This window comes from Pseudorasbora parva, chromosome 20 (assembly GCF_024679245.1).
Source record: "Pseudorasbora parva isolate DD20220531a chromosome 20, ASM2467924v1, whole genome shotgun sequence".
NCBI classification, from domain to species: Eukaryota; Metazoa; Chordata; class Actinopteri; order Cypriniformes; family Gobionidae; genus Pseudorasbora; species Pseudorasbora parva.
Window position 1 is genome coordinate 34,077,742 of NC_090191.1, and position 26,339 is coordinate 34,104,080.

General features: G+C 38.8%; 2 protein-coding genes and 1 long non-coding RNA gene across 3 annotated transcripts in view; all 3 read left to right on the top strand.

The window, feature by feature from the left end:
• LOC137049119 (deleted in malignant brain tumors 1 protein-like) overlaps window positions 1–26,339 on the top strand; it is a 52,215-nt gene that overhangs the window by 14,725 nt on the left and 11,151 nt on the right. The window contains 15 exon segments of the mRNA XM_067427503.1: window positions 45–134; window positions 1,427–1,639; window positions 5,646–5,859; window positions 5,861–5,967; window positions 6,166–6,477; window positions 6,995–7,357; window positions 7,395–7,712; window positions 8,501–8,803; window positions 9,342–9,679; window positions 16,869–17,166; window positions 19,192–19,515; window positions 19,634–19,948; window positions 20,264–20,626; window positions 20,664–20,981; window positions 21,774–22,076. Of these exon segments, the coding sequence (XP_067283604.1) occupies window positions 45–134; window positions 1,427–1,639; window positions 5,646–5,859; window positions 5,861–5,967; window positions 6,166–6,477; window positions 6,995–7,357; window positions 7,395–7,712; window positions 8,501–8,803; window positions 9,342–9,679; window positions 16,869–17,166; window positions 19,192–19,515; window positions 19,634–19,948; window positions 20,264–20,626; window positions 20,664–20,981; window positions 21,774–22,076 (4,179 nt within the window).
• LOC137049922 (uncharacterized) lies at window positions 10,075–11,791 on the top strand. The gene is made up of 8 exons (XM_067428668.1): window positions 10,075–10,135; window positions 10,547–10,606; window positions 10,782–10,838; window positions 10,921–10,998; window positions 11,112–11,171; window positions 11,297–11,365; window positions 11,565–11,627; window positions 11,742–11,791. The coding sequence occupies exons 1-8, from the start codon at window positions 10,075–10,077 to the stop codon at window positions 11,789–11,791; spliced, it is 498 nt and encodes a 165-aa protein (XP_067284769.1).
• Window positions 24,576–25,460, top strand: LOC137049574 (uncharacterized). The gene is made up of 3 exons (XR_010899644.1): window positions 24,576–24,645; window positions 24,845–24,907; window positions 25,022–25,460. It is a non-coding gene; the product is annotated as an uncharacterized lncRNA (long non-coding RNA).

Sequence of the window (26,339 nt, forward strand, 5' to 3'; positions counted from 1 at the left end):
TTGTATAATGTTCTACTACTACTTTCTCTCTCCTTCATGTACAGATTTTGAGACTGTGAGGTTAGTTAATGGTAACAGTCCCTGCAGTGGTCGAGTGGAGGTTTATCATAATGGTCAGTGGGGAACAGTGTGTGGTGATGGCTGGGATATGACTAGGGATGGGTATCGTTAAGATTTTAACGGTATTACTACTCTTACCGATACTGCTTATCGGTCCGGTACTTTAACGGTATTCTTATCGGTACATTTTGAGATTATATATATATATATATATATATATATATATATATATATATATATATATATATATATATATATATATATATATATATATATATATATATTTTTTTTATATATATATATATATATATATATATATATATATATATATATATATATATATATATATATATATATCATACATACATACATACATACACATACACACACACACACACACACACACACACACACACACACACACACACAATTAACAAAAATACACATTATATAGGCCTATACAGTGCTTTAATTTCAGGAAGAATTCTAGTAAAATAACACTGCATAGTTTATCATAAATAGCCAAAATAATGCGTAATGAAGCTGAAGTTATTAATTCAAGAGCTGTGAGGGATTTTCTCTTTGCATTTGGTTGTTTAATTCGTAGTAATTCATCAGCATGTTTATTAACACCACTGCCTCTTTAAGACAAATGTGCAGCTCTAGGCGACTGATAATAGGCAGATACACTACACTTTCTGCTGACTATATCCATAATAACTACGTCCATTTTAGACACAAACTAAAACTGTTAAACTGTTGTGTTTAAGAGACTCTCCAAGCCGGGATTTTGACATAGATGTTTGTGTTCATTTGATCGTTTAGACGCGAGTGTGAAACCGAAAGTGTAATTTGCTCGTCTCGTTGCGGCTGTTTCGGAGCGCGCGCGCCGACTTGGGAACATCCTCTTGCGCACATTTTTGTGCTTAATCGCTCTTCTTATTATTAAAACGCATCCCACAATTTACCAACAGTAGCTAGACTGTATTTTACAACAATCTCTGATCGTGCTGATTCTGTCATTGTGTTTTGAGTTTTATGGAGAAATGAAAGCGTAGGCTACTGCTGCAAAGGGAATTAGCCTAAGTTGCGCTAGACAAATATTATTTTAATCTTTGGAAGCCAAAATCTAAAATAAAATCAGACTATCACAGATCTAAAGTGTAACCAGGCTATGTTTGACTGTTTAGTTCTGTCCTCTGTCGTTTTGCTCGTGGTCTCTCTCTTTCTCTCTCTCTTTCTCCACACGTGTATTTTCAAAAGTACCGACAGAAGAACCGATAACGTCCGAGCTTATCGATACAACGGTCTTTCAAAATTCACCCCCGGGGCCCGTTTAATACCGGTTTTCGGTACCCATCCCTAGATATGACTGATGCTGCAGTGGTGTGTAGAGAGATAGGATGTGGAGCGGCTTTAGAGGCTGTGTACAGGGCTCACTTTGGACGAGGATCGGGTCCAATCTGGATGGATGATGTGTACTGTAGTGGATCAGAGTCAACACTGAAGAACTGTAGATCAAATGGATGGGGTGTTCATAACTGTGGTCATCCTGAAGATGCTGGAGTCAGATGCTCAGGTGAGCTGCTCCATACATCACACTTTTAACCCTCTGGTCCTCTTCATTTAAGGGTCACACTTGTCCCCACCCCCAGGAAAACCAACTAAATTTATTTTAGTTCAATAAAATGTTTTGATTATTTTTTAGAACTTTATGATAATATGCAATATTTAGAGAAAAAAAAATGTATTAGCTATTTTTCCCCATTTGTTTAAATATTATTTTTCAATTAAAGGAACTGTATGTAAGAAATATATTTCAATTAATCATAAAATTGCCCTGATATGTCACTAGACATTAAAGAGTTACTTCAGCGCTGGAAAGATGAATCTGTATTCAAACTGGGTCATTAATGTAGTAGAAATGTGAAATTATTTTTGAATTTGGTGCCTTCTAGACTGAGAAAAGACAGAACATTTATTTTTGTCTCATGGGGATGAAAGACTCCAATTCCCAGAATGCTTCGCTGCCCTGTGAGGCCATTCCCAAAGCCACCGCTACTGGATTACTGTGACTGAGTTAGAGAACAGACACTACAATTAAATACTGAACGTGTCTGTTCAATATAAGGATCGAGTCGCCGCGTGAGTCTCACAGCACTAATGGGTCCTGCACACTGTGCGATTTTTCAAAATCCTTTGCGAATGTCCCTTGTCAGACTGTACGAACATGATCCCCGATGTAAGCCATGTCACACTGTAAGATCTCAGTTGTCATTAATGTCAGACTGCACGATAGTTAAGGCGCGCTAAAAACGGACGCGCGCAAGAAATCTCACCCGGAGCTTTATATCATCAATGAATGACGCGTTGGGTAACAGTGAGCTGCATTACACGCGGGACTGAAATGCTGGCTACAAATACATTTCTAGCTCTCGTTTTGGTCATAGTTTGTCTTGAAAAATGGAGATATTTGACTGTTGTCGTAGGAGAAGTCACACTGCAGGATTCTGTGCCAAATCTTCTGACACTGCCAGAATTTCGTCTGAGGTAAAATTTGATCGCAGAGCTCATTAATCGGCTGCCGGTGAACATGTCAAACTAACGACCAAAGACGTCAGATTTTAGCCTAGGATCTGAGGAATCTTTTAGGATTTCCTAAATTTGTCTCAGACGGCCAAATCGTGGCCAAAATCGCACAGTGTGCACCCGGCTTAACTCAGATTAGGAGTCAGATTACATTAAAGGGGGGGTGAAACACTCAGTTTCAGTCAATCTCATGTCAATCTTGAGTACCTATAGAGTAGTATTGCATCCTTCATATCTCCGAAAAGTCTTTAGTTTTATCATATTTATAAAAGAAATATAGGCTGTACCGAGTCTTTCCGGAAAAAACCGAGCGCCTGGAGGCGTATCGTGTGGGCGGAGCTAAAGAATGACAAGCGCGCAAAGCGGTGACGTCCTCAAGCGTGGAGAAACCCATCTATCTCAGCTAATACAGATAATGATCCACAATCAAATCTGAGGGAGAAATAAATTGAACAGGAGAAACGGCAACAGCAGGACGTCCGTCTCTGTGGTATGCAAGTTACTGTATTTAATGGCCTCTCCACATTTCTGTGTGTTTACTCGCAGAGTATGAGGACATGATTCGGTTTATGGACTATTGTATGTGACTAGACCTTAGAAGTAGCAAGCAAAACGGTTTTGCACGTCAGAATACTGTAACGTTATACAGAGAACAACAATGGAGTAACCGTTAGCGCATTTGAATGACGAAGCACGCGATCGTGTCGTTTACTGATGTTTACTCATGCGACGGTAGCCGACAGCACAGACATTTGAAGCAGTTTAAGTTAACTCACCGTCGAAGCTTTATCGCTGGGACCGCTCCGTCAGAAACACACTTCTTTGGTATGATTTGGTAAAGTCCTGTGACAGCAGTGGCGTGTAAATCCATTTTGAGACGCGACTGAAGCGATGCCTTGAAGCTTCCCGTCATTTCTGCGTTCAAATCGGTTCAAATGCAGCGCTGCCTTCCCGGAATGCTGTGCTGAAGCGTTGAAGACGCTTGATGTCACCCATAGGAATAAAGTGGAGCGCGGCGCCACATAAGTGTTCACGGACGACTGGATCTGCAGCTGAGAGACTGTTTACAGCGTGCTCTAGTTACGCGCGCGCGCACCCTACCGGGAGAAGAGCCCGTACGGCCCATACAAGGACCTTCCGCTCTTATTAACGTCAAATAGACCCATACTCGAAAAAAACTCGCCGAAACTTGTGAGAAACCGGAAGGAGTATTTTTGACACAGAAATACTCCATCAAACGTCCAACATTAGTTTTTGAAACTTTGTCTATGTTTAGGATGGGAATCCAAGTCTTTAACAGTGCAAAAAGCTCAGTATGCATGAAACAGCATTTCACCCCCCCTTTAACGTCATAAATGAGCTGATGAGCTCGTGATGAGAGCTGAGGAAATCGCGACCACACTCGCGGCATACATTCACAATGCGTGTTCAGTCTGGCGTGTTTTCAGTTCATGCCTGTGGAAGCTTAACTTTCATAGAAATTAATTTGAGAAGTTAAAACACTTACATTGCTCAGCATCCATTTAAAAGAGTGCCTGCAGCTGTGAGCTGAGCTGTGAGTGTGATCTCCATCCCCCATGTGTGGGTTGAAAACATGTGGAAATAGCTCCCTCTGTTGGCTGTAGTCTTTAGCCTTTAGCCAAACATTCCAAAGATGACGCAAAATATCGTCAATTTGCGTCACGGGAGGAATTGTTCCGGAGGGGGGGGGGGGGGGGGGGGGCACAATCATTTGATTATACTCCAGGGTTTCTACTGATACAAAGCCGTATGCTAATCGCTGAAGTAACCATTTAAGAAATCATGTTAATTTCAAATACTTATATCACTGACAACAGTAGTCCGGCCAGGATATTGTCATTTAAAAGTTGTTGTTGCAGCCCTCAACTGATGTTGACATGTTGTGTTTTGGCCTGAAGCTCCGCCCTCCACCTATCGACCAATCACGAAGTCAGAAGTGTTTGGGCATCCGGGTTGCCAGATCTGCTCTAGTTACCACAGCTGCAGCTACAAACGTTCCTGCTGGATCCTGCAGCCGATCTGGCAACCTCGAGTCAGGGGGGAGAGAGAGGGGGGGGATAGAGATTGCATTTCCAGTTTTGGACACAATCTTACATACACTTCCTTTAAAACAGTATTCCATGTTAAAATAGAGATGGGGAATTCAAAAAAAACATTTGAAGGTAGTTATTGCCCTCTGGTGGCAGTAAAAAAAGACAAACGGATGTACTGCCCTGTTATGACCACTAGACTCCTATATAACTCTATATAGAGTGGCTTATAAATTCTTTAGTGTTTTTAGACATAGATACTTATTTTTAGATTAGGTACCTTGTTTTGGATTTGTATTTACACATTCTCAAAGACTACTTTTTGTCAAGGTTTAGATTTTTTTTTTTTAAAAAAATTTAAATAAAAGAGTGTCTATTTTGCACTCTTGATATTTTAGTGTCACTCCTACATTGCTATGCACTTTTTTCTGGTTCATGGCTGATTTGTGGTTTGTATCACCAAAAGATTCCCTGAGTTTTTATGTTTTTGCGTATTTCCCATTCATTTTCTATGGCTGTCATTTTTGACCGTGAAGAAGGAGACAAGTGTGACTATTTTTTTACGACCATTTAACATATCCGACTCACCTCCTTGATTTGTTTTGTGTGTTCACATAGATAATGCAACAAAAGTCACCAAGTGTCACACCATTCTGCTGAACTAAAAGAATCAAATTTCAAAATGTAAAATGTTTCGGTCATTTTTGACCGAAGAGGATATTAGCATTGATAAACATTTTATATGAAATTTAAAATGATTTAATATAATTTGTTGTCAGAAGAATTCCTAAACATCTAATTGATGATTAGTGTGAATGAGTATTTTATTGTCTTAACTCAGTATTATCCTTTATAACATCCATTATTAATGTAAAGACTGTTGTTGTATGTCCACATCATAATCATAGTGACAGATGTTCTTCTCTGTTGTGTAAATATAATCAGAAACCATAAACTACGGAAGGTCAAGACTTGTGGACGGGTCTCATCTGTGCTCTGGGAGACTGGAGATGTATTTTGGAGGACGATGGGGTTCAGTGTGTGCTGCTGCCTTTGACCAGCAGGATGCAGAGGTTGTGTGTAGAGAGCTGGACTGTGGAGCTCCTGTACAGGTGCTGGGAGAAGCTGCTTTTGGCAAAGGAGACGCTCAGATGTGGACACGAGATTCATTGCAGAGGAGATGAATCACACATTCAAAGCTGTCCATCATCAAACTCAACTATTATGAACTGCACTCATGACAATGACGTGGGACTGATATGTTCTGGTAAAATGTGAAATTAGCCTTTCTATAGAGAAATCAAATTGTTTCACTGAAATGTGATTTTTTTTGGTTTGATCAGTTTCAAAAAGTTCTGTGTTCTTTGTCCAGGTTACACTGACCTCAGACTGGTCAATGGTCCTGACATCTGTTCTGGTCGAGTTGAGCGTCAGTACTTCAGTAACCTTTATGTTCTGTATTCAGATTACAAAGATGCCAAACTGAACGGCTCAGACTCTTGTTCTGGTCGAGTGGAGCTTCAGTTCCTCAATGATTGGGGCACAGTGTGTGATGCATGCTGGGATATGAGAGCTGCCAGTGTCCTCTGTAGACAGCTGGATTGTGGGATTGCTGTGTCTGTTGTGGGATCAGACTGGTTTGGAGAGGGAAGTGGTGAAATCTGGGCTGATGTGTTTGATTGTGACGGGAATGAAACAAAACTCTCAGAATGTTCCATCTCTTCATGGAGTCGAGCTGAATGTTCTCATAGACGAGATGTTGGAGTCATCTGCTCTAGTGAGTCCATGTTTCTGTGAGAATCACTGATATTACTCTGCTTAAAGAATTTATAGTATAAATACAATATTTCAGTTCTCATCATGCACTGTATTTCACATGTTAATTTCAGACTGAATGATTAATGCCCTTGTCATTTATTTCTGAATTCACTTTTTTTAATAAAACCTATGGTAACACTTTACAATAAGGTCTCATTTGTTAACACTAGTCAATGTATTGAGTAACATGGAGTAACGACGAGCAATACATTTGTTTCAGTATTAAGTAATCTTTGTTAATGTTAGTTAATAAAAATGCAGATATTCAGTGTTTGTTCATGTTAGTTCACAGTGCTTTAACTCATGTTAACAAACACAACTTTTGATTTTAATAATGTATTAGTAAATGTTGAAATGTATATTAACTAAGATTAATAAATGCTGTATAAATATTGTTCATACTTAGTTACATTATTAATGTAAAGCATATCATCAAACTTGCACTGTTTTAGTAAAACATGAGATCTTCTGCTCAGATTCCTCTCTGGCTGTTCTTGATGGTCTGGTGCGGTTGTCTGGAGAGAGACAGTGTAAGGGGGAGGTGGAAGTTTCCATCCATCAGGTCTGGAGGAGAGTTCTGCTGGACTCCTGGAGTCTCACTGAATCCTCTGTGGTCTGCAGACAGCTGGGCTGTGGCTCTGTACTGAACTTCTCCGGCTCCTCTTCATCCAGTCCTGAACTCAGTCATGAGTGTGTGACGGGCTTCCAGTGCTCTGGGAGTGAAGCTCATCTGGGGAACTGCAGCTCTCCACAAACTCTCAACTGCAGCTCCACACAACAGCTGTCAATCTCCTGCCTTGGTGAGAAGAGCAACATCTGGGCAGATTCTTCAGTTGTTAGTGATCAATAATGTGTTTTTCTCTCTCTGAATATCAGGTCACGGGTCCATCAGGCTGGTGGGTTCTGGGGGAGACTGTGCAGGGAGGCTGGAGGTTTTTCACAGCGGCTCATGGGGGACAGTGTGTGATGACTCTTGGGATATTAAAGATGCCCATGTGGTGTGCAGACAGCTGCAGTGTGGAGTGGCCCTCAGTAACCAGCAGGTACCAGCCTGGTTTGGTCCTGGTTCTGGACCCATATGGCTGGATGAGGTGGAGTGTGAGGGGAATGAGACGTCCCTGTGGAACTGCTCTTCTCCAGGCTGGGGAAAACATGACTGTCAACACAAGGAGGATGTAGGAGTCGTGTGCTCAGGTAACTGGTAAAGTAATGTGAATTATTTTCAAATATTTAATTCTTTAAGAGGATCATGTTCAGCTGGTAATTTTTGCAAAATAAACTCCAGGATAAGCAGAAGCGAAAGGTTTATTTATCATCTCCCTGTTGATGGTCTGACAGACAGCACTGCATGGATGGAGCTATTTTGTAAATATTGATCAAAAGCAAGAATAAGTTTCATAATATATTCTGAAAATATAATTAAATATATATTTCAGATGCTACCAGTGCTGAATTCCATCTAGAGTTTAAAGAGATCAGGTTAACTGAGGGCTGTGAAGGAAATGTGAAGGTTTTCTATCTTTGAATTGTACAAAATATCCCATGTAAGGGATAATGTATGGTTAGTTATTTTTACAAAATAAACTCCAGGATGATCAGCAGCTGAAAAGTCTATTATCCTGAAGGGGTTTATTTTTCAACATTGACATCTGACTGTCAGTCTGACACAGTGTGGCCATGGAGGATGATCATTTTTTAAATATTTTTATTGACCAAACAGAATCAAGTAGTATATTTTGTATAATATATTATGAACCTTATATGTAAATATACTTTATGTAAATAATGTATGTATTAAGCTGTTTTTTAGGTGATATTTTTGGTTTAGCAAAACCTGGATTCCAATGGTTTTAAAACACCCTTTTCCATATTTACCATGTTTATTCATTGTAGCTTTTTTGTTTAATACATTTTTTTGTTTTGTTTAATACATCATCCATAATTTATTTAGTTGAAGTTGATTCTCATCTTTTTCTCTCTAGAGTTTAACGAGATCAGGTTAACTGAGGGCTGTGAAGGGAATCTGGAGGTTTTCTACAATGGATCCTGGGGTAATGTGTGCTGGAACCAGATGGAACCAGACACAGTGAGTCTGATCTGTCAGGAGCTGAACTGTGGAAGATCTGGTGCTTTGTCTGATTCTACACCAAGACTGGAATCAGCTCCTAACTGGCTGGATAAAGTAAAATGTCGACAACACGATTCAAATCTGTGGCAGTGTCCATCTTCTCCATGGGGACAGAATGACTGTAATGAAGATGAAGTGGCTAAAATCACCTGCTCAGGTGAGATGATATTTAAATTATGTAAGATGTCTCAATATTCATGTTTCTTTATAAATGTGTTTATAATGTGGTGAGAAAATTATTTCTAAAAAAATTAACTTTTAATAAGAATTTAAAGATTTAAAAAAATATTGCACTAAACAGTTCCCCTGTGGGAAGAGACGGTTCTTGTGTCGAGATGTTCTAGTGCCCAGTGATCTGAGGCGCCGTCCACTGATGACTCTTGTAGTCTAATATTCAGTTCAATTCATTTTTAATCTCAGTGGAGGAAAATCATGAGATTCCTCGGAGTCGTCTGACATGCTCTACTTCACCATCTCCTCACAAAAGACAGTGTTCAGGTAAGTTTATCTATATATAATTATATATATATAAGCCTGTGTTTTCCTTTTTAATTATTATTATGTGAATTTAAACAATAATTTATTTGCATTTAAAATCATAATCAAATTCATAAATTGAATCACTCATTTAAAGCCGTCCTGTTTGTAAATGTTGTGCTGAAGCTGGTCAGTGATGGTTGGTGTGTGTGATTTAGAGCATGTTCCTCTCAGACTGAGTGGAGGGGCGGGCCGGTGCTCTGGGAGGCTGGAGGTGTATCATAACGCTGTGTGGGGCTCAGTCTGTGATGATCTGTGGGACATCAGCGATGCTCAGGTGGTCTGCAGGCAGCTGGGTTGTGGAGCAGCACTGAGGGCTGATGGGAATTCAGCCTTTGGTGCTGGTGAAGGTGTTGTGTGGCTGAACGGAGTCGAGTGCAGAGGGAATGAGATTCACCTGTGGGACTGTCCTCTCTCCCTGAAGAACCACACTGACTGCTCCCACAAAGAGCATGCTGGACTCACCTGTGCAGGTCACAGCAACACACTGAGGAATGTTAAATAAATAATTTACTTTGATTTGATCTTTAATTTTATTGTGTCCTTTTTAACAGATTTATCGGATTTGTCAGTGTCCACTACTCCTGCCACAACAACATCAGCTTCTCCTCCAGTTTCTCAGACAGTGCGCTCCAGCTCAACATCAGTCACTCCTCCACAAACTCCTCCAGCGTCTCTCTCCGTGCCTGTGATTGTACTGGGAGTTGTGCTCTTACTGCTCTTAGTGCCACTGCTTACACTGATTCAGCAGAACAGAGTGATGAGGAGAGGTAGGAGAGATCCAGAGACTGTCATATTGTGTCTTATTCAGTGTGTGATCAGTCATGTGTTGTGAACTGACAGCAGGTTTGTCTGTCTACACTCACAGCTCTCTCTAAGAGGAGACACAGTATGAAGACTGAGGCCGTTTATGAGGAGATTCATCGCAGACACAATCACTTCACTCAGAGGGGTGAGACATGAGCCATGAATCTTATTTAATATGATGAATTAATAAGAGAGTCTGTCAGACACTTGATGTTCATCTATTATTAGTCCCGTTAAACCTCCTGCTTCAAACCACAGAGCTGCAGGTGCGCGCACGCGCGCGCGTGTGTGTGTGTGTGTGTGTGTGTGTGTGTGTATGTCTCTTCCTGTGTGTATTTCTGGAAGGCAGTGAGGAATGGGTTCATGTGAGGATACATGTGTGTGTTTGCTAATAGGCCTAAAACATGAGATTTCTGTCTCTAATGTTTTTAAAATGAAGTAATTATATTCTTGTTGTGTTGTCAGTAACACAATGCTTTATGATCCAAAGGAAATGAGGATTAATTCTGTTTGTAAAGATGAACATGTTTCTGACTGTTCTGCTCTCCTTTATCAGGGAGTCTCGTCTCTGAAGAACTGCATTCTGGGTATGAAGATGCTGATGAGCTTCTCTCAGGTTAGAGAGCTGAAGTATATTCAAAATAATTCATAAAATAAATAATTTGATTTACACACACACACACACACACACACACACACACACACACACACACACACACACACACACACACACACACACACACACACACACACACACACACACACATATAACAATTTTGTTATCTTATTAGAAAAGGATTTCAAGACTGCATATTATGATGATGTCACCAATGGCAGTGGCCTGAAAGGTCAGTTAACTGATCACATGATTTATTGCATATGATTATATATGTATGTATTTAACACCGAAATATACATATTTTGATGCAGAAGAGATGATGAAGGAAATCACACCGGGATACTATGATGATGTCATCACTGACGGACTGACACCAGATCGTGGGACAGGTGCCGCTCTGTTATTCTCTAATAGGATATGAAATATTTGAAATATATACAATCTGTGTATGTATAAAAATATACATAATATTTTGTATGAGTGTCTCATGTTTAATTTGCAGAAGACACACCTGAGAGCTATGATGATGTCATGACAAGCGGACAAAACTCTACCAAAAATGGTGTTTACTTTTTGTTATTGGTGTATTTAACATTCTTTTTATATTGATTTATGATATTATGGGTTTATCCCAATACATTGTATGATATAATGCAACGTTTATTCTGTTTTAATCTTCACGTGTAGTGGACACGCCAGAGCCATATGATGATGTCATCACTGATGGACAGAACTCTCCAGGTGTAACAGGTAAAGGTGAGACACACAGAAGTGCACTTTATTATCAACCGCTTCTAATGAGTGTGTGTTATAGCATTAATGAATCATCAGGACTTTATCAGGAGTAAATCTAACAGTCTCAGACAGTCATGAGAAAGAGATCAATGACATCATCAGTGACACGAGCTGATTTACAGATTATAATGTGAGCTTTTATTTCACATGTGTGTGTCAGAGGAAGATCAGGAGGAGTATGATGATGTGAAGAACAGCGATGAAGATCAGACAAACCTGTTGGGTGAGTTATTGTGACGTTCCTATAGCCTATGTTTTATTTATTTTGCTCATTTAAACTAAATCTTAATGTAATTGTAACAGTGAAAACTAAATTTGCTTTTGTTTTTAAAAACAGACTATGATGATGTGGGGGAGGAGTCAAATAAAGAGGGCGTGGCCATGTGACTCCCTGACCACACCCACTGCCTCTTCATCAAATCAGATGGCAGTTCCTGGAGCTACTGGGAGTTTCTTATGTTGCTAATAATGCATCAGTGCCTTATGGTTTTATACTATTTCTGATCTTTTTGTATGAAATGTTACAACAAAAAACTATATCTTCAGTATTTGTCCTATTATATTTATATTGATATTAATGAATTAATTTTTATGAACTTTATGAATGAAGTCATTTTAAAGATAGTGGACAAGAGAAAATGTGGCGATTGACAGTATTTTGGGCAGTTGACTGCATTATCTGTCTAAATAATGACAACATTTAAGTGTAGAGCAGGGGTTTTTAAACTGGGGTCTCCAGAAGGATCGAGGCGCTCCCCAGAACATTTCAGAGAATAAAAAGACAAAGCAAAAATGGAGTCTACCGAACATTCAAACCGTTTCATTTCTAAATGTTTCTCTTCTTTCTTGCCGCCATACATACTTTCCAGATTTGTAAATGTCTACTTTGTATCTTTGGATTGAGTTTTTCTCACTATACTCCTCTTTATCTCACTCACTAGGAATGTAAGGTAGTGTTCTTAACGCAGTACATAAGCTTACTCACATTTATTGTGAAAGTTTCTTATTCAAATAATTTTTAATTGAAGATGTTCATCAGGTTTATACTTCCAACATTAAGCAGAGCCAATTTAAGTTTGGAAACAATATGTTGTATTTATAATGTCACACTTACTATTTATCTAACAGTTTAAATGTTTTTTCATACATAAAAATATATAGATGGATTTTAGGAAGAGGGTCCCTCATAAAAGGTTCATCATATTCGGGGATCCTTGGCATAATAACGTTTGAAAACCCCTGGTGTAGAGCATAACAACTCCCAATGCAATTTTATTTTGAAAGACTTTTAGTGATAACAACAAAAAGGTTTGCAAAAATAATTACACACATCATTTTTGTCATCAGTCAATCAAAACACATTTAAAACACGAATCTCACAGTTTATTGTGTGATGATACATTTTACATTTTAAATACATCTGCAGGTTGAGGTTGGATTAAACATTCTTGTTTTTTCTTTTTTTTAAACACTTTTCAACTCTTTCAAGAATTTCTACACAAACAGGAATATTAAAAATACAACAATCATTGGCCAAAAAAAATTAAAGGGTGCTGAATAACTTTACATGACATTAATTCATTAAGACAAGATGAACCTTTAAATATACATTTGATCTTTTCTTATCTAATCGAATGAAAGAGAGGAAAGCAATCAGTTACCTCATCATCAAAAGAACAATGGGATTATTTTTTGTTACTTTTAGTTTTTTTTACTATATTTGTTATTATGGCTGAATTGCCCTAAAGTGGGACACTTCCTAATGTGGGACACCTAAGGTCTAGTGCTTGTAGGTTCCCTATTAATACATGAATGCCAGTGAAACTATGGGTTAGCCATAGCTGTGGTGTCATATGATCAAAATCACATGACCTCTCAAGTGTCTAGTCATATATGAGGGTGGAGGAATCATCAAACCAAGAGGCACCTTATGTGAAAACCAAAGGTCAGTGACAGAGTTTTGACAAACTTGATATTAAAGATTATAAATTTATTTTAAACAAAACAATCATGCTACTTTTGGTCTGTGTATGATTAGCCTAATGTGGGACAGTACTTCAGTCAGTCAAAAATGTCTGCGGGACAAAAATGGTTATTTACAGGGTTTTAGAGTTGTTATTAATATGCAATATTCGAATGAATTGTAACTCAATGTAGAATCTAGCCTAAAGTTTGTTCAAGTTGTTTTTTTTTTTTTTTGCGAGTTGCAAGATTTTATATTTTGCCTTCAAATAAGCCGAGGCTATGTCTGTTGTGGTTGAATGCGTTTGTTGTTCTTCTTCCTCCTTTGGCTGTTCCCTTCAGGGGTCGCCACAGCGAATCATCTGCCTCCATCTAATCCAAACCTCTGTATCCTCTTCTCTCAGACCTTCATGTCCTCCTTCACTACATCCATAAACCTCCTCTTTGGTCTTCCTCTTGACCTCCTGCCTGGCAGCTCTAACCTCAGCATCCTTTTACCGATATATTCACTCTCCCTCCTCTGAACATGTCCAAACCATCTCAACCTGGCCTCTCTAACTTTGTCTGGAAGCTGGAAGCCCTTGACCACCTAAAGCTTGTCTTAACTTCTCCCTGAAAACCACACAGCACTCTTCCTTTTCCAACTTCCACCACTTTGTCTTCTGCTCTGCCTTTATTCTCTTCATCTTCCTCACCACCAGAGTGATCATACAAACCACCATCCTTTGCTGTCTAGCTACACTCTCTCCTACCACTACTTTACAATCACTAATTTCCATCAAATTACAGCGTCTACATAAAATATAGTCCACTTGAGTTCTCCTGCCACCACTCTTATATGTCACCCTGTTTTCCTGTCTCTTCTGAAAGTATGTGTTCATCACATCCCTCTCCATACTTTTAGCAAAGTCTACCAACCTCTGTCCTTCTGGGTTCCTTTCCTGAAGACCAAACCTGCTCATCACTTCCACATCCCACTATTCCCTTCCCCAACATGTCCATTCAAATCTGCCCCTATCACCACTCTCTCACCTCTGGGAACAGTCTGCATCACTTCCTCCAGCTCGCTCCAGAATCTGTCTTTCTCATCTTGCTTACAACCTACTTGTGGAGCATAGACACTAACAACATTCAACATCACACCTTCAATATCCAGCTTCAGACTCATCAACCTATCTGACACTCTCTTTACCTCCAGAACATTCTTCACAAACTCCTCCTTCAGGATCACTCCAACTCCATTTTTCTTCCTGTCCACACCATTATAAAACAGTTTAAACCCTGCTCCAATGCTTCTAGCCTTGCTCCCTTTCCACCTGGTCTCCTGGACACACAGAATGTCAACTTTCCTCCTCTGCATCATATCTACCAGTTCTCTGCCTTTACCTGTCATTGTACCAACATTCAGAGTCCCTACTTTCAGTCCTAAACACCTGCCTTTCCTCTTCTCTCTCTGCCTACGGACACACTTTCCTCCTCTCTTCTTTGACTAACAGTAGCCCGATTTCCACCAGAGCCCTGTAGGTCAGCGGCACTGATGGCGGTTGTTGTTAACCCGGGACCCAACCGATCCGGTATGGAAGTCATATTCGCATAATGAATTTGGCAAAAAATTTACGTCGGATGCCCGTCCTGACACAACCCTCTCTATTTATCCGGCTTGGGACCAGAACAAAAGGTACGCTGGCGTGTGACCTCCTGTGGCTATATTCTGATATTCAGATTTCATCAAATTTAATTTAACACAACATTTTCTATCAGTTGTTTTTAATGTTACACATGCATTGAGTGAGCTGATGATTTTTTTTTCTCATAACCTAGGATATGCTTTTGAGTTTGTTAAATATGTTGTTGAATATGTTTGTTTGATAATATGTGTTAATTAGTCATGTATTTTTAATTAATATACAGGACAGGTTATTTTTTGATAAATCAGGGATGGCCCACTTTACCTGAAAAGAGATTTGTAGGGGGTGCCTGACCTCAAAATGTTCATTGGTATGTCTTGCAAATAACATTATATCCGTTGTATTCATATTGAAATAATAATGCTGGACCTTAAAGTTAACTAAAGTAAAATAAAATAAATACTATTTACATATCTAAATTACATGTTTAACAAATAGTCTCCCACTTTACCTGCATTCACCATCATTCTGCCCGTCTGTGTATTAAAATATATTATAACAGCAAACAAAAGAGTAACACGAATCTGCTATGAAGTGAGCGACGCGTTAGATACAGTGCAATTGTAGGTATAAACAAAATAGCTGTAAACAAAGAAATTTTCCAAAAGAAGGAATTTACATTTTCTGCACATAAAAATGTTTGAGAAGCTCCCTCATGGCCCAGACTCTTTTCTGCTTCTCTCTATAATAAGTGTTTTGCCTCCATCTGCTGGATGAATTACACATCGCAGTATTAAACACATTACAGCTTCAAATGTCTTGGATATAATGCCAAATTAATATCTGTGTATAATAACCAATGTTGATTTACTAATGTGGTCTGAAATGTGTGTGTTTGTTGTACACAACCAGTCCAGTTCATTTAGTAATTTATTAACATCATACTGTTAATTGTGCTCTTGGTTAGTAAAATACATTTAATATTATACACATTTGTTTCAAAATAACTTTAAAATGTTCAGTTTATTTTACCTGGTCAAGTATTTAGTGTGTGAAGTAAAGCTTCAGTAGTGAGCAGTCAGTCGTCAGTCTTGTATGTTGTGTGTGAGACTCAGGCTTTGATGCTGAATATAACCTGCAGTGTTTCTGGATCAATCTCCTTTAAGTTTAGTGTGACTTTCTCTCCACGCTGACATATGACTGACACGAGTCTGTCCTCAGTGAAGTGTCTCTTCACGCTGGAGGAGGAGTCCCGCTCATCAGCGCAGATGTTCTCTTGATATATATGGTGAAAATCATAAATGCCTCCTCTGATTTGTCAGTGATTGTGTTTGATGATTTCCTCTGTTGTGTCTAATAAGGTAACAGTGAGTGTCATTGGCAGCTGTGAGAGTCTCTCTCTCTTTAGGGGACTGACAGGAGCCAGTTTCTTCAGTGTGTTTCAGGAGCCGAGGAGAACAGAGTCAAACAAACAGTGTGACGAGCAGAAGAAGATGGAGGGATGTCTGACACTCGTTTTACTCTCCTCTATTCTCACTATAACCACATCTGGTAAGTAATAGACTGTAAAGATGTGAAATTTTACTTGTTTGAATAAGTAGTTTGACTATGATGGCATTAGACAGAAATGGAATAGACGCCTTTGTAATGTCTAAACTAAGATCTTGTGACACTAGACCATTAATTATCAATTACATTTTATAAATTATTTGAGCTTTTACAGGCAACCAGCTCTTACACACTCATGTCTAGCTTTAGTTGTCCAGTTTGAAATATTTAAAAATATTTCTATTTTCCAACTTTGTGTGATTTTTATAGATAATTGTATAATGTTCTACTACTACTTTCTCTCTCCTTCATGTACAGATTTTGAGACTGTGAGGTTAGTTAATGGTAACAGTCCCTGCAGTGGTCGAGTGGAGGTTTATCATGATGGTCAGTGGGGAACAGTGTGTGGTTATAATTGGGATATGACTGATGCTGCAGTGGTGTGTAGAGAGATAGGATGTGGAGCGGCTGTGGGTAATGCTCACTTTGGACAAGGATCAGGACCAATCCTGATGGATAATGTGGGCTGTAGTGGATCAGAGTCAACACTGAAGATCTGTAGATCAAGAGGATGGGGTGTTCATTACTGTAATCATCAATATGATGCTGGAGTCAGATGCTCAGGTGAGCTGCTCCATACATCACACTTTTATCCCTCTGGTCCTCTTCATTTAAGGGTCACACTTGTCCTCCTCCTGGTCAAAAGTGACTGAAGCCTTAAAATGTAATTTTTTGGTTATTATTTAGAATTTTGAGGTTTCTTTATGCAATATTTAGAAAATCTTTATTAGCTATTAGCTATTTTCCCCATTAAAAATAATAGAAAATGTACTTAAAAAAATTTAAATTATTTTATAATTAAAGGAACTGTATGTAAGAAATATATTTCAATGAATCATAAAATTGCACTGATATGTCACTAGACATTAAAGGAGTACTTCAGCGCTGGTACTAATGTAGTAGAAATGTGAAATTATTTTTGAATTTGGTGCCTTCTAGACTGAGAAAAGACAGAACATTTATTTTTGTCTCATGGGGATGAAAGACTCCAATTCCCAGAATGCTTCGCTGCCCTGTGAGGCCATTCCCAAAGCCACCGCTACTGGATTACAGTGACTGAGGTTGAGTTAGAGAACAGACACTACAATTAAATACTGAACGTGTCTGTTCAATGTAATGATTGAGTCGCCGCGTGAGTCTCACAGCTCTAACTCAGATTAGGAGTCAGATTACATTAACGTCATAAATGAGCTGATGAGCTCAGGAGAGCTGAGGAAATCGTGACCACACTCGCGGCATACATTCACAATGCGTGTTCAGTCTGACGTGTTTTCAGTTCATGCCTGTGGAAGCTTAACTTTCATAGAAATTAATTTGAGAAGTTAAAACACTTTGCTTAGCATCCGTTTAAATGAATGCCTGGGGGGGGGGGGGGGAAGCACAATCATTTGATTATACTCCAGGGTTTCTACTGATACAAAGCCATATGCTAATCGCTGAAGTAACCCTTTAAGAAATCATGTTAATTTAAAATTCTTATATCACTGACAACAGTAGTCCGGCCAGGATATTGTCTTTTAAAAGTTGTTTTTGCAGCCCTCAACTGATGTTGATGTTGACATGTTGTGTTTTGGCCTGAAGCTCCGCCCTCCACCTATCGACCAATCACAAAGTCAGAAGTGTTTGGGCATCCGGGTTGCCAGATCTGCTCTAGTTACCACAGCTGCAGCTACAAACGTTCCTGCTGGATCCTGCAGCCGATCTGGCAACCTCGAGTCAGGGGGGAGGGAGAGAGGGGGGATAGAGATTGCATTTCCAGTTTTGGCCACAATCTTACATACACTTCCTTTAAAACAGTATTCCATGTTAAAATAGAGACGGGGAATTAAAACCTGTGTTTTTAGACCTAAATACTTATTTTTTATTAAGTTTTGGATTCATACTTACACATTCTCAAAGACTAGTTTTTGTCAAGGTTTCGTTTTTTTTTTTTTTTTTATTTAAGTTGATTTAAATGTCAGTTTTTTTGTGGTGGTGGTGGTGGTGTGTGTGTGGTGGTGGGGGGGGGGGGTTGTGTCTATTTTGCACTCTTGATATTTTAGTGTCACTCCTACATTGGTACGCACTTTTTTCTGGTTCATGGCTGATTTGTGGTTTGTATCACCAAAAGATTCCCTGAGTGTTTGTGTTTTTGCGTATTTCCCATTCATTTTCTATGGCGGTTATTTTTGACCGTGAAGAAGGAGACAAGTGTGACTATTTTTTTACGACCATTTAACATATCCGACTCACCTTCTTGATTTGTTTGTGTGTTCACATAGATAATGCAACAAAAGTCACCAAGTGTCACACCATTCTGCTGAACCAAAAAAATTCAAATTTCAAAACGTAAAATGTTTCGGTCATTTTTGACCGAAGAGGATATTAACATTGATAAACATTTTATATGAAATTTAAAATGATTTAATATAATTTGTTGTCAGAAGAATTCCTAAACAGCTAATTGATGATTAGTGTGAATGAGTATTTTATTGTCTTAACTCAGTATTATCCTTTATAACATCCATTATTAATGTAAAGACTGTTGTTGTATGTCCATATCATAATCATAGTGACAGATGTTCTTCTCTGTTGTGTTAATATAATCAGAAACCATAAACTACGGAAGGTCAAGACTTGTGGACGGGTCTCATCTGTGCTCTGGGAGAGTGGAGATGCTTCTTGTAGGCGGCTGGGGTTCAGTGTGTGCTGCTGCCTTTGACCAGCAGGATGCAGAGGTTGTGTGTAGAGAGCTGGACTGTGGAGCTCCTGTACAGGTGATGGGAGAAGCTGCTTTTGGCAAAGGAGACGCTCAGATTGGAGCAAAAGAGATTCAGTGTAGAGGAGACGAGTCTCACATTCGACGCTGTCCATCATCAAACTCAGCTATTATGAACTGCACCCATGACAATGACGTGGGACTGATATGTTCTGGTAAAATGTTAATTTAGCTTTTCTATAGAAAAATCTAATTGTTTCACTGAAATGTAATTTTTTGGTCAGTTTCTTCTTGGTTTGATCAGTTTCAGAAAGCTCTGTGTTCTTTGTCCAGGTTACACTGACCTCAGACTGGTCAATGGTCCTGACATCTGTTCTGGTCGAGTTGAGCATCAGTACTTCAGTCAGTGGGGCACAGTGTGTGATGCATGCTGGGATATGAGAGCTGCCAGTGTCCTCTGTAGACAGCTGGATTGTGGGATTGCTGTGTCTGTTGTGGGATCAAACTGGTTTGGAGAGGGAAGTGGTGAAATCTGGGCTGATGTGTTTGATTGTGACGGGAATGAAACAAAACTCTCAGAATGTTCCATCTCTTCATGGAGTCGAGCTGAATGTTCTCATAGACGAGATGTTGGAGTCATCTGCTCTAGTGAGTCCATGTTTCTGTGAGAATCACTGATATTACTCTGCTTAAAGAATTCATAGTATAAATATAATATTTCAGTTCTCATCATGCACTGTATTTCACATGTTTATTTCAGACTGAATTATTAATGCCCTTGTCATTTATTTCTGAATTCACTTTTTTAATAAAACCTATGGTTGGTAACACTTTACAATAAGGTCTCATTTGTTAACACTAGTCAATGTATTAAGTGACATGGAGTAACAACAAGCAATACATTTGTTTCAGTATTAAGTAATCTTTGTTAATGTTAGTTAAAACATGAGATCTTCTCCTCAGATTCCTCTCTGGCTGTTCATGATGGTCTGGTGCGGTTGTCTGGAGAGAGACCGTGTGAGGGGGAGGTGGAAGTTTCCATCCATCAGGTCTGGAGGAGAGTTCTGCTGGACTCCTGGAGTCTCACTGAATCCTCTGTGGTCTGCAGACAGCTGGGCTGTGGCTCTGTGCTGAACTTCTCCGGCTCCTCTTCATCCAGTCCTGAACTCAGTCATGAGTGTGTGACGGGCTTCCAGTGCTCTGGGAGTGAAGCTCATCTGGGGAACTGCAGCTCTCCACAAACTCTCAACTGCAGCTCCACACAACAGCTGTCAATCTCCTGCCTTGGTGAGAAGAGCAACATCTGGGCAGATTCTTCAGTTGTTAGTGATCAATAATGTGTTTTTCTCTCTCTGAATATCAGGTCACGGGTCCATCAGGCTGGTGGGTTCTGGGGGAGACTGTGCAGGGAGGCTGGAGGTTTTTCACAGCGGCTCATGGGGGACAGTGTGTGATGACTCCTGGGATATTAAAGATGCCCATGTGGTGTGCAGACAGCTGCAGTGTGGAGTGGCCCTCAGTAACCAGCAGGTACCAGCCTGGTTTGGTCCTGGTTCTGGACCCATATGGCTGGATGAGGTGGAGTGTGAGGGGAATGAGATGTCCCTGTGGAACTGCTCTTCTCCAGGCTGGGGAAAACATGACTGTCAACACAAGGAGGATGTAGGAGTCGTGTGCTCAGGTAACTGGTAAAGTAATGTGAATTATTTTCAAATATTTAATTCTTTAAGAGGATCATGTACAGCTGCTAATTTTTGCAAAATAAACTCCAGGATAAGCAGGAGCGAAAGGTTTATTTATCATCTCACTGTTGATGGTCTGACAGACAGCACTGCATGGATGGAGCTATTTTGTAAATATTGATCAAAGTCAAGAATAAGTTTCATAATATATTCTGAAAATATAATTAAATATATATTTCAGATGCTACCAGTGCTGAATTCCATCTAGAGTTTAAAGAGATCAGGTTAACTGAGGGCTGTGAAGGGAATCTGGAGGTTTTCTAAAAAAAATTATACAAAATATCCCATGTAAGGGATAATGTATGGTTAGTTATTTTTTACAAAATAAACTCCAGGATGATCAGGAGCTGATAGTACTTGTATTATCCTGAAGGGGTTTATTTTTCAACATTGACATCTGACTGTCAGTCTGACACAGTGTGGCCATGGAGGATGATCATTTTTTAAATATTTTTATTGACCAAACAGAATCAAGTAGTATATTTTGTATAATATGTAATGAACCTTATGTAAATATACTTTATGTAAATAAACAATGTATGTATTAACCCGTTATTTTAGGTCATATTTTTGGTTTAGCAAAACCTGGATTCCAATGGTTTTAATACACCCTTTTCCATATTTACCATGTTTATTCATTGTAGCTTTTTTGTTTAATACATTTTTTTTTTGTTTAATACATCATCCATAATTTATTTAGTTGAAGTTGATTCTCATCTTTTTCTGTCTAGAGTTTAACGAGATCCGGTTAACTGAGGGCTGTGAAGGGAATCTGGAGGTTTTCTACAATGGATCCTGGGGTAATGTGTGCTGGAACCAGATGGAACCAGACACAGTGAGTCTGATCTGTCAGGAGCTGAACTGTGGGAGATCTGGTGATTTGTCTGATTCTACAACAAGACTGGAATCAGCTCCTCACTGGCTGGATAAAGTAAAATGTCGACAACATGATTCAAATCTGTGGCAATGTCCATCTTCTCCATGGGGACAGAATGACTGTAATGAAGATGAAGTGGCCAAAATCACCTGCTCAGGTGAGATGATATTTAAATTATGTAAGATGTCTCAATATTCATGTTTCTTTATAAATGTGTTTATAATGTGGTGAGAAAATTATTTCTAAAAAAATTAACTTTTAATAAGAATTTAAAGATTTAAAAAGATATTGCACTAAACAGTTCCCCTGTGGGAAGAGACGGTTCTTGTGTCGAGATGTTCTAGTGCCCAGTGATCTGAGGCGCCGTCCACTGATGACTCTTGTAGTCTAATATTCAGTTCATTTCATTTTTAATCTCAGTGGAGGAAAATCATGAGATTCCTCGGAGTCGTCTGACATGCTCTACCTCACCATCTCCTCACAAAAGACAGTGTTCAGGTAAGTTTATCTATATATAATATAAGCCTGTGTTTTCCTTTTTAATTATTATTATGTGAATTTAAACAATAATTTATTTGCATTTAAAATCATAATCAAATTCATAAATTGAATCACTCATTTAAAGCCGTCCTGTTTGTAAATGTTGTGCTGAAGCTGGTCAGTGATGGTTGATGTGTGTGATTTAGAGCATGTTCCTCTCAGACTGAGTGGAGGGCCGGGCCGGTGCTCTGGGAGGCTGGAGGTGTATCATAACGCTGTGTGGGGCTCAGTCTGTGATGATTTGTGGGACATCAGCGATGCTCAGGTGGTCTGCAGGCAGCTGGGTTGTGGAGCAGCACTGAGGGCTGATGTGAATTCAGCCTTTGGTGCTGGTGAAGGTGTTGTGTGGCTGAACAGAGTCGAGTGCAGAGGGAATGAGATTCACCTGTGGGACTGTCCTCTCTCCCTGAAGAACCACACTGACTGCTCCCACAAAGAGCACGCTGGACTCACCTGTGCAGGTCACAGCAACACACTGACTGATATTAGTCATTTTTACACCATTTTAATGGTAATATTAATTGTGTATTTGCATGATTTTTGAATGTTTTTGTTTCTTTTTTCAGATTTGTCAGTGTCCACTACTCCTGCCACAACAACATCAGCTTCTCCTCCAGTTTCTCAGACAGTGCGCTCCAGCTCAACATCAGTCACTCCTCCACAAACTCCTCCAGCGTCTCTCTCCGTGCCTGTGATTGTACTGGGAGTTGTGCTCTTACTGCTCTTAGTGCCACTGCTTATACTGATTCAGCAGAACAGAGTGATGAGGAGAGGTAGGAGAGATCCAGAGACTGTCATATTGTGTCTTATTCAGTGTGTGATCAGTCATGTGTTGTGAACTGACAGCAGGTTTGTCTGTCTACACTCACAGCTCTCTCTAAGAGGAGACACAGTATGAAGACTGAGGCCGTTTATGAGGAGATTCATCGCAGACACAATCACTTCACTCAGAGGGGTGAGACATGAGCCATGAATCTTATTTAATATGATTAATTAATAAGAGAGTCTGTCAGACACTTGATGTTCATCTATTATTAGTCCTGTTAAACCTCCTGCTTTAAACCACAGAGCTGCAGGTGCATGTTTATAAGAGTGTGTGCTTGTCAGTGAATGTTTCTTCCTGTGTGTAAATATAGGAGGTAATAAGGAGCGGTTCATATGTTTGTAAGTGTAGGTGCAGGTGTGTGTGTGTGTGTATTTCTGGAAGGCAGTGAGGAATGGGTTCATGTGAGGATACATGTGTGTGTTTGCTAATAGGCCTAAAACATGAGATTTCTGTCTCTAATGTTTTTAAAATGAAGTAATTATATTCTTGTCGTGTTGTCAGTAACACAATGCTTTATGATCCAAAGGAAATGAGGATTAATTCTGTTTGTAAAGATGAACATGTTTCTGACTGTTCTGCTCTCCTTTATCAGGGAGTCTCATCTCTGAAGAACTGCATTCTGGGTATGAAGATGCTGATGAGCTTCTCTCAGGTTAGAGAGCTGAAGTATATTCAAAATAATTCATAAAATAAATAATTTGATTTACACACACACACACACACACACACACACACACACACACACACACATATAACAATTTTTTTTATCTCATTAGAAAAGGATTTCAAGACTTCGTATTATGATGATGTCACCAATGGCAGTGGCCTGAAAGGTCAGTTAACTGATCACATGATTTATTGCATATGATTATATCTGTATGTATGTAACACTGAAATATACATATTTTGATGCAGAAAAGATGATGAAGGAAATGACACCGGGATACTATGATGATGTCATCACTGATGGACTGACACCAGATCGTGGGACAGGTGCCGCTCTGTTATTCTGTAATAGGATATGAAATATTTGAAATATATACAATCTGTGTATGTATAAAAATATACATAATATTTTGTATGAGTGTCTCATGTTTAATTTGCAGAAGACACACCTGAGAGCTATGATGATGTCATGACAAGCGGACAAAACTCTACCAAAAATGGTGTTTACTTTTTGTTATTGGTGTATTTAACATTCTTTTTATATTGATTTATGATATTATGGGTTTATCCCAATACATTGTATGATATAATGCAACGTTTATTCTGTTTTAATCTTCACGTGTAGTGGACACGCCAGAGCCATATGATGATGTCATCACTGATGGACAGAACTCTCCAGGTGTAACAGGTAAAGGTGAGACACACAGAAGTGCACTTTATTATCAACCGCTTCTAATGAGTGTGTGTTATAGCATTAATGAATCATCAGGACTTTATCAGGAGTAAATCTAACAGTCTCAGACAGTCATGAGAAAGAGATCAATGACATCATCAGTGACACGAGCTGATTTACAGATTATAATGTGAGCTTTTATTTCACATGTGTGTGTCAGAGGAAGATCAGGAGGAGTATGATGATGTGAAGAACAGCGATGAAGATCAGACAAACCTGTTGGGTAAGTTATTGTGACGTTCCTATAGCCAATGTTTTATTTATTTTGCTCATTTAAACTAAATCTTAATGTAATTGTAACAGTGAAAACTAAATGTGCTTTTGTTTTTAAAAACAGACTATGATGATGTGGGGGAGGAGTCAAATAAAGAGGGAGTGGCCATGTGACTCACTGACCACACCCACTGCCTCTTCATCAAATCAGATGGCAGTTCCTGGAGCTACTGGGAGTTTCTTATGTTGCTAATAATGCATCAGTGCCTTATGATTTTATACTATTTCTGATCTTTTTGTATGAAATGTTACAACAAAAAACTATATCTTCAGTATTTGTCCTATTATATTTATATTGATATTAATTAATTAATTTTTATGAACTTTATGAATGAAGTCATTTTAAAGATATTGGACAAGAGAAAATGTGGCGATTGACAGTATTTTGGGCAGTTGACTGCATTATCTGTCTAAATAATGACAACATTTAAGTGTAGAGCAGGGGTTTTCAAACTGGGGTCTCCAGAAGGATCGAGGCGGTCCCCAGAACATTTCAGAGAATAAAAAGACAAAGCAAAAATAGAGTCTACCGAACATTCAAACCGTTTCATTTCTAAATGTTTCTCTCCTTTCTTGCCGCCATACATTCTTTCCAGATTTGTATATGTCTGCTTTGTATCTTTGGATTGAGTTTTTCTCACTATACTCCTCTTTATCTCACTCACTAGGAATGTAAGGTAGTGTTCTTAACGCAGTACATAAGCTTACTCACATTTATTGAGAAAGTTTCTTATTCAAATAATTTTTAATTGAAAAAGTTCATCAGGTTTATACTTCCAACATTAAGCAGAGCCAATTTAAGTTTGGAAACAATATGTTGTATTTATAATGTCACACTTACTATTTATCTAACAGTTTAAATGTTTTTTCATAAAAATATATAGATGGATTTTAGGAAGAGGGTCCCTCATAAAAGGTTCATCATATTCGGGGATCCTTGGCATAATAACGTTTGAAAACCCCTGGTGTAGAGCATAACAACTCCCAATGCAATTTAATTTAGAAAGACTTTTAGTGATAACAACAAAAAGGTTTGCAAAAATAATTACACACATCATTTTTGTCATCAGTCAATCAAAACACATTTAAAACACGAATCTCACAGTTTATTGTGTGATGATACATTTTACATTTTAAATACATCTGCAGGTTGAGGTTGGATTAAACATTCTTTTTTTTCTCTTTTTTTTAAACACTTTTCAACTCTTTCAAGAATTTCTACACAAACAGGAATATTAAAAATACAACAATCATTGGCCAAAAAAATTAAAGGGTGCTGAATAACTTTACATGACATTAATTCATTTTTTACTATATTTGTTATTATGGCTGAATTGCCCTAAAGTGGGACACTTCCTAATGTGGGACACCTAAGGTCTAGT